Source organism: Panicum virgatum, chromosome 6K (assembly GCF_016808335.1).
Source record: "Panicum virgatum strain AP13 chromosome 6K, P.virgatum_v5, whole genome shotgun sequence".
In the NCBI taxonomy this organism is placed as follows: domain Eukaryota; kingdom Viridiplantae; phylum Streptophyta; class Magnoliopsida; order Poales; family Poaceae; genus Panicum; species Panicum virgatum.
Window position 1 is genome coordinate 46,112,627 of NC_053141.1, and position 13,850 is coordinate 46,126,476.

At 44.7% G+C, this 13,850-nt stretch overlaps 3 protein-coding genes, 1 long non-coding RNA gene and 1 pseudogene across 4 annotated transcripts; 3 read left to right on the plus strand and 2 right to left on the minus strand.

Moving 5' to 3' along the window:
• Positions 1-1,580: 1,580 nt before the first annotated feature.
• On the minus strand, positions 1,581-4,360 carry LOC120713564 (rRNA-processing protein fcf2-like). Its single transcript, XM_039999498.1, has 4 exons — positions 4,357-4,360; positions 4,177-4,220; positions 3,940-4,055; positions 1,581-1,978 (listed from the first exon to the last, which is right to left on the minus strand). Exons 1-4 carry the CDS (start codon positions 4,358-4,360, stop codon positions 1,870-1,872), a joined length of 273 nt encoding a protein of 90 aa, XP_039855432.1. The 3' UTR covers positions 1,581-1,869.
• A 626-nt stretch (positions 4,361-4,986) lies between these two features.
• On the plus strand, positions 4,987-5,837 carry LOC120713565 (two-component response regulator ORR41-like). Its single transcript, XM_039999500.1, has 4 exons — positions 4,987-5,067; positions 5,212-5,376; positions 5,495-5,614; positions 5,784-5,837. The coding sequence occupies exons 1-4, from the start codon at positions 4,987-4,989 to the stop codon at positions 5,835-5,837; spliced, it is 420 nt and encodes a 139-aa protein (XP_039855434.1).
• A 1,553-nt stretch (positions 5,838-7,390) lies between these two features.
• LOC120713566 lies at positions 7,391-8,981 on the plus strand. The gene is made up of 3 exons (XM_039999501.1): positions 7,391-7,508; positions 7,868-8,013; positions 8,205-8,981. The coding sequence occupies exons 1-3, from the start codon at positions 7,391-7,393 to the stop codon at positions 8,979-8,981; spliced, it is 1,041 nt and encodes a 346-aa protein (XP_039855435.1).
• A 510-nt stretch (positions 8,982-9,491) lies between these two features.
• Positions 9,492-10,064, plus strand: LOC120639271. The gene is made up of 2 exons (XR_005661342.1): positions 9,492-9,682; positions 9,757-10,064. It is a non-coding gene; the product is annotated as an uncharacterized LOC120639271 (long non-coding RNA).
• Positions 10,065-11,423: 1,359 nt separating this feature from the next.
• On the minus strand, positions 11,424-12,820 carry LOC120713567 (annotated as a pseudogene).
• Between the last annotated feature and the right edge of the window lie 1,030 nt (positions 12,821-13,850).

The following is a 13,850-nucleotide window of genomic DNA, read 5'->3' on the forward strand; positions in this document are numbered from 1 at the left end:
AAAAGCTCACATTTAGTAATCACTCGCTACTAAGGATGCTACATGTTAGCTTTTTCATACATGGGATTGATTTCCTGAAGAATATGCCCATGCGTACTCCAAAATCAACATTTCAATGCTCATTTGTAAGCACCAAATTCAAGAAATTGGGAATATATGGAGTAAAAAACCCATGGTTTTGTCCAAGAGTGTGGAAGGCATCCAAATTCTCATTGTCCATGTCAAGTTGCGATCATTTTGTAAGCACCATCAGCTTCTGCTTGTTCATTTGAGTAAGGAAAATCAAGTTGCGATCCGGATGAATGGCGAGCTCATATCTTTCGTAAACATAAAAGCGACTCATTTGTCCAAACAGCTTCAAGAAGCTCACCCTGTGCTTGAGGACCCATCCTTCTGTATCTCTGCCAAACCTGGACAGACCAGCCCATTTTAAACACTTTTTCTCCCATTCCTCAAGTCTACCCACGCAATGCAGGCGTCCTTGGGATTGACCAACAAAAAGTGGGAAACTACTCTTATCTGGCCAGGGAATGATCCTACTCGTCTTCCCTTTGATATCCATCGCTGCTATCTGATACTTCCAAGGATACACCTCAGGACGGCAGATGAAGAAATGCAGCATGCCATTGACCAAGGAACCGGGCAACATGCATGTCAGGTGGGCTCCAACATTAACCCATTGTGAGGTCCAGCCTCAACGCACGTAATAATTAGGAATAAGTCTTTTTTTTCTCCCAAAACTTTAGTTCGAATCTGTTTTTCCTCCCTGGACAATGAAATCATCCATCTAGACTCCTTAGACTCGCGAAACAGTTCACATAACCTCTCTGATCGGTTTGAGGCTCACATGGCAGCGGTTTTTATTCCTTTTTTATGTTTATTTTGACTGAATTTTTAAAAAATCATAGTAAATCACAAAAAAAATCATAAAATAGAAAAACAAATTTGGTTGGACTCCACGTGAGTATATTTACGCAGTGAATATATTATGTGGTATATTTTAATATAATTTTTTTACTGAAGCTTTAGATACATACTTTTCTGTAATTAATTTGTAGCAACAATTTCTATAATCCAATTATGGTGAAATTTTTATGGTAGGATAATCATTATATGATTGATTTGTAGTAAAAAAATTTATGATTATTGGATCATTATGACTAAGCTATAGATAATGCATCGCGCGCTACATTTTTTTCTAATTATGGTGAAATTCAGCTCAAAGTTAAAGGAGGCAAAAAAAAACTTTTTTCTAATAACTATGCATCGCGCGCGCTACATTTTCTGGAACCATCACCTGGCTGTTTAATAGTTTCGGCCCAATAAGAGTTTTGTTGCTCCACACTGCAGTTTTCTATGTTGATTATTCTGAATTGCATGTTTTATTAACTGATCCTACTACTACATGTGACCATTGACTCACACTGCTTCATATTGCATTTTTTTCTATGAGTTTGTGGAAGGACTGTACTGAATTGATTATGCCACAGCCATATTCAACACAAAAAGGAAAAAAAATCTTTAAGCAGGCATATCAGGGAAGAAGTAAAGATTTCCTAATGATAACAAGAAGGTATGGGTACTTCAAGAGAATGGATTCTCTTTTTCTACATTTGTAGGGATGGGACGCCGTAGCCACATTGGACCGATTGATTACAAATAATCAATTAACCAGCGATGACATGAGAAAATAGTTATGCACTTCCACGTAGTTAACCGAATTGCAGAATGCAGAGTACTGTAGTCCAGACAACATGCTGCTGAAGTTCACCACATTACACTGGAATCACAATTTATACTGAGGGAGGTGAACCTTCGTCCAATTCTCCACTCTTCTTTCTCACGACCGAAGCAGGTGACACACCAATCTCATTTTCGCCTATCCTTGGTCCTCTTAAGTGTTTGCTTCCCCTTGTTCTTCCACTTTTGGTTGCCTCCTGGCGTACGACTCTCCTGGATTTCCCGTACCTTGCGCTTCCTGCATTTCAGTGGAGATCGACATCACATTCAATTTCAGAAAAAGGAAAATCTCAAGCTACAAGGAAAACATCTGGTACAGGATCTGTTTTATTCTATTATCAGACATCAATGATGGGGGAAAGGCTAAGGTAACAGCACTACATGCCCAGGAGTCAGAACAGAAAAGGAAATGCACTCTTGAAACTAGGACATCATTCTGCTGGAGCCTTGCTTCAATATCTGAAATCCAAATCATAATGACGAGGCTCTATGGTCTATAAGTAAAATGAATTTCTCTTGTTAGATAATGAGGGACCGAAACTGGCGACCAGAGGGGGGGTGAATGGGAGCCGATCAAAATTTCTTCGAAATTTGAAACGTCGGCCTATGTCCCAAAATCACCGCAAGCCCTCAAACCTAGGTTAGCGAGAATAGCTATGAACAAGCTATCTCGTAGCAGAAGACCCAGGTCGCAGCGCGGAAGCAAAGCGAGTCGGAACACAGAACTGGCCTACAGTGACCAGTCAGACCGGTCGCACAGACCGGTCGGGCTGGAATTCAAAAATCTAGACCGGTCAGACCGGTCGGGCTGGAATTCAAAAATCCAGACCGGTCAGACCGGTCTCTTCCAGACAGCCCGAGACCAAAGCTTCAAAAGCCAAATCTTGAGTAAACGAAGTCCAAATTCGATGAAACTTGGAGGAAAGCTTCGTAACTACCCCGTGAACATATCCCTAAAAGATCTCACCCAAAAGATTCACGGATTGAGAGAAATCGAAGAAAGATAAAAAAGGATTGGGTTTTCTCAAGAACACAAAATCGCCAATTCGTGAGAACTCTTGATTCCAGTAGGTTTAGCACTCGGCTAGAAGGATTAGAATCGTCACAAAGAGTCCATCAAATCACGAATTCAAGGGTTGGTCTCCTCCAAACAAGAAACACACCAAAAGAGGGGAATTAAACCCAAAACGCAAGAGAGAAGGGGAGGACGAGATGCTCAGCACACACAAGTGAATCTCAAACAAATTTCATCCATTAATCTCAGAGGAATTCACCTATACAAAGGCTAGAGCCATCCGCCCATCATCCACCCACTAGATTGAAGAGAATAGCTATAATCTAAACTCTCTTTGCGTTGGAGTCCTTGGCCCTAACCTAGAGCAGAGCTGGGAGAAGGAAAAACCCAGAGAAAACAAAAGACTCAAGAGACTCTCCCAACCACGGGGCTGGTGGGGGGTATTTATACCCGGCTGCTGCGGCCAGACCGGCCAGACCGGTCCAGGGGACCGGTCAGACCGGTCGGGTCAGCAGCACCCCACTGTACAACCTCGATCGACGGCGGAGCTTCTTTCTTCGACTCGAAGTCTATGCTGCGATGCCGCCACATCGACGAAGATCCGGTCCGCGGTTTTGGAGGGTCCGCGAAACCCGGGTAGGTGGCCGGTTTTAAGAAAACCGCCAAAACCTCACGAGCGGGAAGATTCCCGCCTCCACGCCGTGGCCCTAGACGCCGTTCCCGCCTCGGCCTCCTGACGGCCCTAGACGCCGCCCGACGCCCGTCACCTCCTCGCCCGCAGCGAGGCCCTAGACACCGTCGACGCCCGTCGCCTCCGTCAGTCCCGAGACCGACGCCCGTGCCTCCACGACTTGGCGTCTTCAACCGCCGTCTGCCTCTTTGGTTTTGTGGCGCAAATCAAGAAACCCGCCTTCCGTCGCCGCTTGCGCCCTCGATCCAGGAGTGGACGCCACAGCTGCCGCCCGGCCCGAGCTCCTCTACGGCAACTCTCCGTCGACACTCGACGCCCGTGTACCTGCAATCTAAAGACCAAGCGCACGATCACACCGCACGGTTGACAATTCACTCATCACAGGCAGGATAGAGTACTCTCGTTCCTCAGATAACTTACAGATAATGCTAGATAACTAGTTTCATGAGGAATCGCAAGATCATATGCTTGCATGATGAGCATAGTTGCATACCTGTAGCTCTTAAGAGATTGATCCGATAACAGCTCATCAACCAATGTTGTTTTTCGCTCCCTCTTCGTCAGCCTACCTGAGTAGAACTCAGATGCAGGCTCAACAACTGTACCAACCTAAAACCAACATCGAGATATTCAGTACATCAGTTACAGAGGAGGATACATGAAGTTTTCAACAGAATATGATGATAAAAAATGTTGAATAAGTCTGCCTGATTGTAACTAGGTTAGTTACTTGGAAGTACCTGGGAAGGGCCTTGGACTTCCCAACGCGCAGTACTGCAGCCGTGCAGCGTAGACTCGTCAGTCGTCACCAACGGCTGCCGCCAATCTCTACCTCGCCGCCGCCGTCGTCGGATCAAGGGCTCAGCTGCTCAGGCATGGACACGGCACGATCCCTGAAAGATCTATCGACCCATCGAGCGCCGTAGGGACTAGTAGGCTACTTTGCTATTGCCAGCAGTAGCAGCCGTGGCCGTCCAATTATTCCGCCAAATTTAGCATCAGTCTGGGCAAACAGCCGAGGCCGGAGATCCGAGACTTGAATCGCCACTCCCCCCTCGAAACGGCAACATGGCTAGATCGCAATGATCGTGATGCCACGCCATCTTCTGCGGGTGGTTTACTGGATCGCCGATGGATCGGGCGTGTAGCGTGCTCGCGTACGCCTCTGGAGTCTGGACCGGGGCCGGGGGTGATGATCCACTGGGAGCCGCTCACAGCGCGACGAGCTGAGCAGTTGAGCACATGGAGCCCTTTTTTTCCCCAAAGGAGGCCGGCACCGGTAGAATGCGTGGGGATCTCGTCCATGCAAACTCCTCGCAACGTCGTTGTTGTCTAGCTCTCGGCGCTCGGCTCGGCAGGCACAGCCATCTGCGCCCCGGGCCGGGGGGTCTTCCTTCCACCGGATACTTAAACGTGTAGCGCGGATCGAGCGGCACCCCCGTCGTCTTGCTCTGTAGCCTGTACGCGCGCGTGGCCGGAGCTGCGCTTTGCGTCCGGGCTAGCTGGTGCGGTGTGTCGTCAGGTCGAGCAGCGCCCTGCAATGGCCGGCGCCGCGAGCGCGGCGGCGGTGCAGCGGAGGGTGGTCAGGGTTCTCCTCGTCGAGGACGAGGAGATCCACAGGGTACGTGTGTGCGCGCGCGCACCAACTTGCTAACTTGCCGTTTGTTATGTTCGACCATCACTGGAGTGGCTAGTGACAAGTGGGTGGCCGGCCGGAGCCGATGCACGGTTTTTCCACGCGCGCCTGCTCCTGGTCTGCATGCAGGTTCTGGCGAGGGCGCTGCTGAAGTCGGCCGTCGGCGGCGGCGGCGTGGAGCTGGACGAGGCGGGGAACGGCGCCGAGGCCGTGCGGCGCGTGCGGGAGGGCGGCGCCGGCGCCTACGACCTCATCATCACCGACAAGCAGATGCCCGTCATGGACGGACACGAGGTGCGTCTGCGGTGAATGATCTGCTGCTACGTGCGGCGCCGCCTGCCTGCGCTTTATTTGGCGGCGTTTTAGTGGTGGTGCCGTGGTGACGCGCTCTCTCCGCTCTGGACGTGTGCAGGCGACGCTGCAGATCCGGGGGCTGGGCGTCACGACGCCGATCGTCGGGCTGTCCAGCGACTGCCGCCCGCCCGACGTCGACGCGTTCTTGGAGGCCGGGGCCGACGACTTCACGCCTAAGGTGATCGACACTTGCTCGCTCTTGTGGATCAGAGGGGATAGGTCATACTATATAGGTGGGCACAGTGTAACTGGTGAAAGTCTGAAAGATCATTCCTTTTTAAACGATTCAGTATTTCAGTCACGATTTCCTTCCTGATGATAACGTCTGAATGTATATGTGTTTGCAGCCGCTGTCCAAGGAGAAGCTCAACCGTATCCTCGTCAAATTTAATCTGGCCTAGTTCTCATCTCTCACCACTCTGCTGGCGGGCAATCTCAAATTCTCAATACTCAATAGGGTGTAGATGTAATAAACAGGGCCCTCACACTCGCAGAACAAAAATAGTACTTTGTGGGATGGGCTTTCTTCCCACTCGAGACCAGGGTTCACCTTACCGGTTGGTAACCAGCGGTTACCGCCAAATTTTCCCGATACTGCTACTAGGCGGTAACCCATACCGGCGGTAAATTTTAAAAAATTTCGCCGAAATTAAAAATTTTCAAAAAATTTGAAATAAAAAAGGAAAAAATATGGTAAGAAAGTAGAGATGACATACATCATTCTAATATAGAACATGTTCAAATATTTGAACATTTGGGCACTCAAAAAAATAAAAAAACTTTCGGAACCCATTAAGGCTCGTTAACCCGTTAACCCAAAAGCGTATTTACCACCCCACCGACACCCCATCGATCTCGCGACAGCGCTAGAGTCACTTTCCCCTCCCCTTTCACCCCGAGCTGAGGCCCCAGGGGCGATTTTGCCGCCGGCTGCCGTCGATCTCGGTTCACAGGCGTCGTTTATCGCCGGTAGGGGGCGGTAGCCGAGCGGCATCTGCGGGAAGCACTCGCGCGGCTGCTGGCCTGCCGCGGGCGGCGGTAGCCATCGGTTTAGCGGCGAATCCCGCCGGTAGGGCGGCGATTTTCGGTGGTGGCAGCGGGATGCGCCGCTTGTGGTGGCGGTCCGGTAGCGGGATCCTCTAATCCCGAGCGGTATTCGGCATTTTCCGAGCGGAAATCGGCGCATTTGGACCGGAAACCACTGCATTGTGAGTATTTCTTGATTTTACATTGATTTTTAGATGTTTGTTGTGTAGCTATATTCAAAAATATGTGTTCATATTAGCTATATGGATCCATTTGTTCATGGTAGTTGGATGTTAATTTGTTCATTTTAGCTATATGTATATATGTGTGTTCATATTTCGAATATGTACGTATATTTTCATTTGTTCATTTGTTCATGTGTGTTCATTTGTTCATATGTACGTATATATTTTAGCTATATGTGTGTTCATTTGTTCATGTTAATCTGTTCATTTTAGCTATATGTATATAGTTGTGTTAATCAGTGGCGGATGCAGGATGAGAGACAAGGGGGGCTGAAACAATGGATATGTTGATTTGTGTGAAGATTTAATGGTAATTTGAGGCTTTTGCTACAGTGATTTACATGTAATTAGGGGCTCTTAGGGGGGGCTGGAGCCCCCCAGCCCCCCCTTTGGATCCGCCGCTGGTGTTAATGTTAGTTGTATTGTTTGCGCATTGCTGTAGGCAAATGGTGGATCCAGTGTGGGAGCATGGAGAGAAGATAGGCAATGGATGGAAGTGTAAGTATTGCCATCAACAGAGGAATGGGGGAGGAGCAACAAGGCTTAAGGAACATTTGGCGCAACGCGGGAAGGATGCGAAGGACTTTCCTTCGCTCCCTCTGGAAGTGAAGAGTTTTTTAACCATGAGCTTGACAGGATCAAGGGCAAAAGGTTTGAAAGGGAGCGGTCAAAGTTGAGGGCCGATGAGGCAGCTAGAAGCAGTTTTGTGGACTTCGAAGGTGAGGAAGATGATCCAGATATGGAAGAGGCTCTACATCAATCATGACAGGAGTTTCAATTTCAGCAGAGGGCCGGTCCAAGGTATGAGAGGGGTGGTGGCTCTGGTTCAGGAGGTGGCCCAAGACTGACGAGGAGTCAGACACAGTTGCCTTAGAGAGTTAGAGATTTCCACCTAGCGACTTCCTCTGGACCGCGGCAGACAAGGATAGATACTGGACCATGGACCACCAAGGGTAGGAGTGCGAAGGAAAGGGTGGGAAAAGCTTGGGCAAAGGCACTGCATGCACTTGGTATACTTGGTAGGAAAGTGGATGACCCCTATTTCAGGGCAGCCATCATAGAGACACAAAACCAAGGTGAGATTGTGCAATCCATTTTGTTTGGTTTGGCATTTGTATACATAAATCAATATATTGAGCTAATGCTTTGTTCTAATGCAGGAGTTGGTGTCCCGCTGCCAACTGGCAAGGAGATAGATGGCAAGTACTTGGACGCTACTGTAACTGAGATTGAAAAGGAGATAGAGAAGTGGAGGGTAGAGTGGCCACAATATGGTGTGACAATCATGTGTGATTCTTGGACTGGTGTAAGTCGCAACAGTGTCGTCAACTTCTTAATTTTTTGCAATGGGATGATGTACTTTTGGAAGTCTGTCGATGCAACTGGTGTGGTTCAAGACCATGCATTCTTGCTAAAGGTTTGTCACAACTCACAAGACCATGGATTCTGTACGTAGGTTCATATTTCTTAAAACTTATACTTTTCTCTCACATGCAGGAGATTGAAAAAATTGTACGTGATGTCGGGCACGAGAATGTTGTGCAGATCGTCAAAGATAATGGCTCTAACTTCAAGAAGGCATGTCAGTTGTTGCATGAGGAGTACAAACATATCGTGTGGCAGCCATGTCTTGCACACACCATCAACCTCATGTTGAAGGATATTGGGAAGTGGCCTGAGCACGAGGCAATGATTAAAAGTGCCCAGAGGATATGCAGCTGGATGTACAACTCGAACACTCTACATGCCATGATGAGTAAAGCCATAGGAGGTGAGTTGGTTAAATGGAATGCAACTAGATTTGGCACCAATTACATGTTTCTAGAGAGCTTTGTGAGGAAGAAGGATCAGTTCATGGCATGGATGGTGTCTCCAGAATTCAGAAATTCACGCCATTTCAACTCAGCTGAAGGTCAGTATGCATTTCACTGTCTCACATCACTTGACTGGTGGAATGCCATGCAGATTGTTATTGATGATGTTGAGCCTCTTTACATTTTCTTGAGATTTGCTGACCATGACAAAACTCCAACTTTGGGAGAAGTTCTCATGGAGTATCAAAATACAAGGCAGACATATGCAAGCAAATTTGCTCACGATCAGGCCCGTTTTCTAAAGATCACAAATGATGTCATCGCTCGAAGGCTGTTTAGTGTGATGATGGGCACATATGTGCAAGCTGCTTGTGCACACCATCTATATGTCAACTATGTAAGTGGAGTGGTGGACGGTGTACTAGGAGATATGAGGAAGGGGATGAAAAACGATGTTTGACACAAACACAGCATCCAAAGCACTTCAGGAGTATGAACACTTCAGAAGGAAGAATGGAGAATTTGGAAGCACGTGATATTCCAGAGCTACGGAATTTGGATGTACATGAATGGGCAGAAGAGACTGTTGGTGACACACATCTTGGTAAGAGGAAGACACGTGTTCGACCATTGGATCGGCAAAGGAAAAAGGGAAAAAGGCAGGATGACATTGAAGAGGAAGAATTTAGGACAGATGATAGCACACCGGATCCTAGTGTCAGTGATGATGGTGATAATGATGAAGGGGGTGATGATAGCAACAACGATGGAAGTGATGATGGGACTGACAGTGGGGGTTATGTAGGCGGAGGTGGCGGGGGTGGTGATGTAGTTGGAGGTGGAGAGGGTATGAGGTTTACCGGGGAGAGCCAGTACACTCATGCCACACAGGATACGGATCATGGTGCACCTAGCTCACAACGACAGACTAGACGCAGTGCACATCATCCTATTCCTCATGATGAGGATAGCTCTAGCTCAGTGAACACAGACTACACATATCCACGCTATCCATATGAGCAACCATATCTATTTAACCTCCATCACCCACATACAGTTCCTGATCCACATGCATATCCATCACTTCAAGTTAGGCCCTATTTCCCACCCATATATGGTGCCTATAGATTACCCAACATGCAAGATGCTTCCTATGTGCAGGTAAATGGCGGTTTAGCGACTCGTTTGTATTAATTTGATTGTTTCATCGAAATTTCATCACCTTCATTATGCAGGATCAAGGATATGCGGCATATGCTGACTATGTCGCATATGGGGCCTACGGAGGCTATGGCTATGGCTCGTATCAACAGGACGAGTCCGAATAATAAACTCCATGTGGTATGTATCGTGTGAACTACTATGTATTATGAACTTTGGCGATGATGGTTTGTAAGGACTATGGTTGTGATGATTTGTATGGACTATGGTTGTGATGACTTGTATGGACTATGATTGTGATGATTTGTATGGACTATTATTGTGATGATCTATATGGCCTGTGGATGTGAATTTCTATTTATATGGATATGAACTTCTATTCTATGTATGTGTGAATGTTATACAATTGTTTGATATATACCATGTGCAATGAGTAATGACATTTACAAATTACCGGGAAATGCTGCCAAATTTTTTTAATTTCCCACGTCATACGATGTTTACCTGTACAAATCAGCGGTTACCAACCGGGAAACAGCGGTTACCGGTCGGTAAGCAGCGGTTACCGATTTTTTGAATTTAAATTTATGTTTCACTCGGTATTTAGCGGTTACCGGCCGGTAACCGGCGGTTTCCCGATACCGCAAAACGGCGGGAAACCGGTTACTGCCGGTAAGGTGAACCCTGCTCGAGACCTTGGGCCTTTAGTTAGCTGCCTGCTATAGTTCGTCCTGCTGACGTACAATTCACAAATATCTTCTGTACTACGTACTCCTATGTTGGCATTGGCATTATTATATATTTATATGATTGACTGACAATGATGAAAACGAGAGGTTCTCAACCGGTGGAAGACGGCTCAACACCTATAATGTTTTTAAAAAACTTTCAAAACTCGATTCACACGTTTCTCTTTTAGGAGAAGCTAAAATGAGTTTCGGCAGAACAATACCTACAGAAACAGTACAGGATGAACAAAAAAAAAACCATCGCCTCGTAAAACATATACTAAGGCATATAGCAAATCATTTTTAAGTGACCTTTGCTACAATTAACTCTTTCCGTTCACAAATATATGACGTAATTGATTTTTTACAACTTTAATCATAATTATGTTCAAAAAATATTCAAACATGAAATACAAATCGTATTCAAGCTATCTTTAGTAATAAAGCAAATCACAACAAAATAAATGGCATAGTGACTTACAATTCTTTAAATACAATAAATTATCAAAGTTTTTGAAAAAATCAACCGCATTATACATTTGTATCCACCGTATAAAAGAACAAGTTTTTAAAAAAATATGTTTTATCCACTATGGCCCTAGTGCACCCCTCGGTTAGCCCCGCTGCGCAGGTAGAAGGGGTTGGAAATGATCCAAAACCAATGGAAGAAAAATATTCATACCCTTTGATCCTTTATTTTTCACCTCATTTTATACCCACGCACACATGTTACTTTACTTTTTTTTTAACTTTCTTTGTTTTAGAATTAATAAGGAAAGACATGAATCGAGCAGGTTATTCTACCTTTTAATTTCTTCCTTTGTTTTCTTCCATATTTGTGAAATGAGGGAGTAATAAACGAAAAGTGAAAGAGAATGCAGGCACGTAGTTTAGAAAATCGTTTCAAAAAGAGCTACCTAGTCAATATCATACATTTTGAATTTTTAGTGAGTTATAAAAAAACTATATGAAAGGACCACGTGGGAGACAATCATAATACATGTTTCTTTTGCATTAACTGTTTTCCTATTATTGTTCCTATCAACATCCCCAATCTGATACTACCGAATTTGGTACAAGAGATGAATCACCCCCGCACAGTTGATGCTGTCTAGCTCAAATTTACAATTGAGGGAAGCAAGTTGCGGTTATTTCAGCTATTCAGGATCCAACGAGACCCTTGTGCCTCGCATAAGCAACAATGGAGACGAAGATAAAGGCGCAAAAAAGCCCTGATACGATAACCACCTGTCACCGGAGGAACAAGTAGCAGCAAGCAGAACATTAGAAATCAACAGTCAGCCTATCATAATACAGGTGTCCTATTGTGAGTGGTAACTTACCCATTTGAAGATATATAGCCGTGGCCGTCGTTCCAGGTGTATGGTATATTCATACCAATGACTCCAGCAACTAACGAGTAAAGTGACAGGCAGACGGTACCCGAACTCAAGAATAATTCTAGCTGCAAAGGACCAAAGGGGGAAAAATTACTCACAGAGTACGAAAATGCAACAAGTATTAGTCTATCACTTAGTGCCAAAATGAAACAAGTATTAGTCAAGGCTTGCTTGGTGATAAGAATATAGGAATGGAACGCTCATCCAGCACATGCTTGTTACACATCAAATTAGTAAATTACTAAAGTGCCGCTGTTACACATCAAACTACTAAAGTTTCACTTGTCTAAGATCATTGTGTATTATTAAAGTTTCTGCATCTCAAGGAAAAAGTATCATGATAAGGCCCCATGTTTTGGAAATTACCTGAATCAACTGATTACGGTGGTTATCGAGCTGCACAACAAAATAGAAAGAGAAAGATAAAATGAAAATTAATTAGAAACTGAATGGTTATTGAGTAATTTAGCATACAAGGCAGTATGCATCTATAAAGGAAAATATTACCTGGATATTGATGTAATCTTCTGTGTCATCAATGTACTCTCTCAGCTGAAAAGGTGTCGCAGACAAATACAACATCAACACAGGGCTAAACCCTAAAAATTCTATTGGTATTAGAAATGTAAACTACATTCTTATGAACAGAAGCATAAGGGCAGGCTCTGGTGATTGTGAAGTTAGATTCAACTGTGTTAACTTACCGTTGTCAATTTGTTTAATGTGCCATCTATTTGCATGAAATATGCCTGCAAATTGAAGAGCCCTAAGCGCTCAGCCGATGATTATGACAATTGAAAAGTTATGGCATCTAGGTAAAGGAGCAAAATACGGACCTCTAGCAACATCTCTAGCTCTTCCACATCATTCTCATTTCCATGTATAGTAGCTGCACTGGCTCTGCTTGCTCTTGATATTTTTGAACCAATAGTTGGGGATGCGGGGAACCAATTTGGCCCACCAGAACCACTGACAGGGGAACCAATATATGGATAGAGAATATTTGTCATGCTTTCATTTGGACAAAACCAAATAGGCTGATAGTCTATCACTATTCACAAGAATGCTGATGTCACAGAAGAAAATAACACAAATGGAAGATTCAAACATAATAAAATAATTAGCTAATATATGGCTTCATTATGAATATTTTATTCAGAAAGCCCAACCAATTTTTGTTGGTTCATTTGTAGGTTAGATTTTATATTATGAAGGAAACTAAAGGGTTCAACCCCATGAAGCACTTAAGGCAAACAATGACGGAACCATGACAATTCAAAACAAGGCAGAATCTGAGTTGTGCCCTTTGTTTCTCAATAAAAATAAAAACTCAATATTGTCGAGCAGACATCATTCTAGCAGCACTCTTCCTCATAACAGGCATCTAGATGTTTGCTTCTCTTCTTGACTTGAATAAATTAAACCCACTACAAAAAAAGATAAATTTCCTGTTCCAATATAACTCATAACCAAAGAGAACTAGGAATATGTCCTTAAAGCCGATCTAAGCTTCTCAATCCCAAGAGGCAAAAAAACTACTTTCCATCACAACTCACTGTCGAGCCTCTTACAGAGATCTTACAATAACATGGATCATTATCAGAGCTAAATTTCCGCAAAGCAGGAGAACTGAGATTGCAAAATGACATTCAGAACTCAGTGAACAACACAGATTATCTCCATTCTAAAGAAAATATATTAAAAAATTACTGAAAAAAGTACAGGTAGCAAACCAAATGAAATACAAAAAACAGGAACCAGACCTTCTGAACTCTCGCTGTCAATCTTGTCATGCCACTTTTCAATTTTCGTACCCTATCCAAGTTGCGGCTGCTGATCTGCAAGGCCCACCGGTTAGGTTTAATATGGAGAAATTGCTAAAAACCGAATGTATGAGAGGAAGTGACAAAGGATTAGAAATATCTTAGGCTATGTGCAATCATGGGTACTAGGATGGATGGCGCACTACGCCGCGCCTGTATTAGGTTACTTTTATAATTCCCCTCCTTAAGGAGGATAATGGCTTCAAATCTTGCCTTT

Excerpts from the sequence above, each read along its gene's own strand:
- LOC120713565 (XM_039999500.1), top strand. The coding sequence starts at position 4,987 with ATGGCCGGCGCCGCGAGCGCGGCGGCGGTGCAGCGGAGGGTGGTCAGG. Across the intron at positions 5,068-5,211 it reads AGGACGAGGAGATCCACAGG|GTTCTGGCGAGGGCGCTGCT; the intron begins GTACGTGTGTGC and ends GTCTGCATGCAG. Across the intron at positions 5,615-5,783 it reads CCGACGACTTCACGCCTAAG|CCGCTGTCCAAGGAGAAGCT; the intron begins GTGATCGACACT and ends ATGTGTTTGCAG.
- LOC120713566 (XM_039999501.1), top strand. The coding sequence starts at position 7,391 with ATGAGGCAGCTAGAAGCAGTTTTGTGGACTTCGAAGGTGAGGAAGATG. Across the intron at positions 7,509-7,867 it reads CAGCAGAGGGCCGGTCCAAG|GAGTTGGTGTCCCGCTGCCA; the intron begins GTATGAGAGGGG and ends GTTCTAATGCAG. Across the intron at positions 8,014-8,204 it reads TGTGTGATTCTTGGACTGGT|GAGATTGAAAAAATTGTACG; the intron begins GTAAGTCGCAAC and ends TCTCACATGCAG.
- LOC120713564 (XM_039999498.1), bottom strand. Across the intron at positions 4,056-4,176 it reads CCCTTCCCAGGTACTTCCAA|GTTGGTACAGTTGTTGAGCC; the intron begins GTAACTAACCTA and ends TGTTGGTTTTAG. Across the intron at positions 1,979-3,939 it reads CAATCTCTTAAGAGCTACAG|GAAGCGCAAGGTACGGGAAA; the intron begins GTATGCAACTAT and ends ACTGAAATGCAG.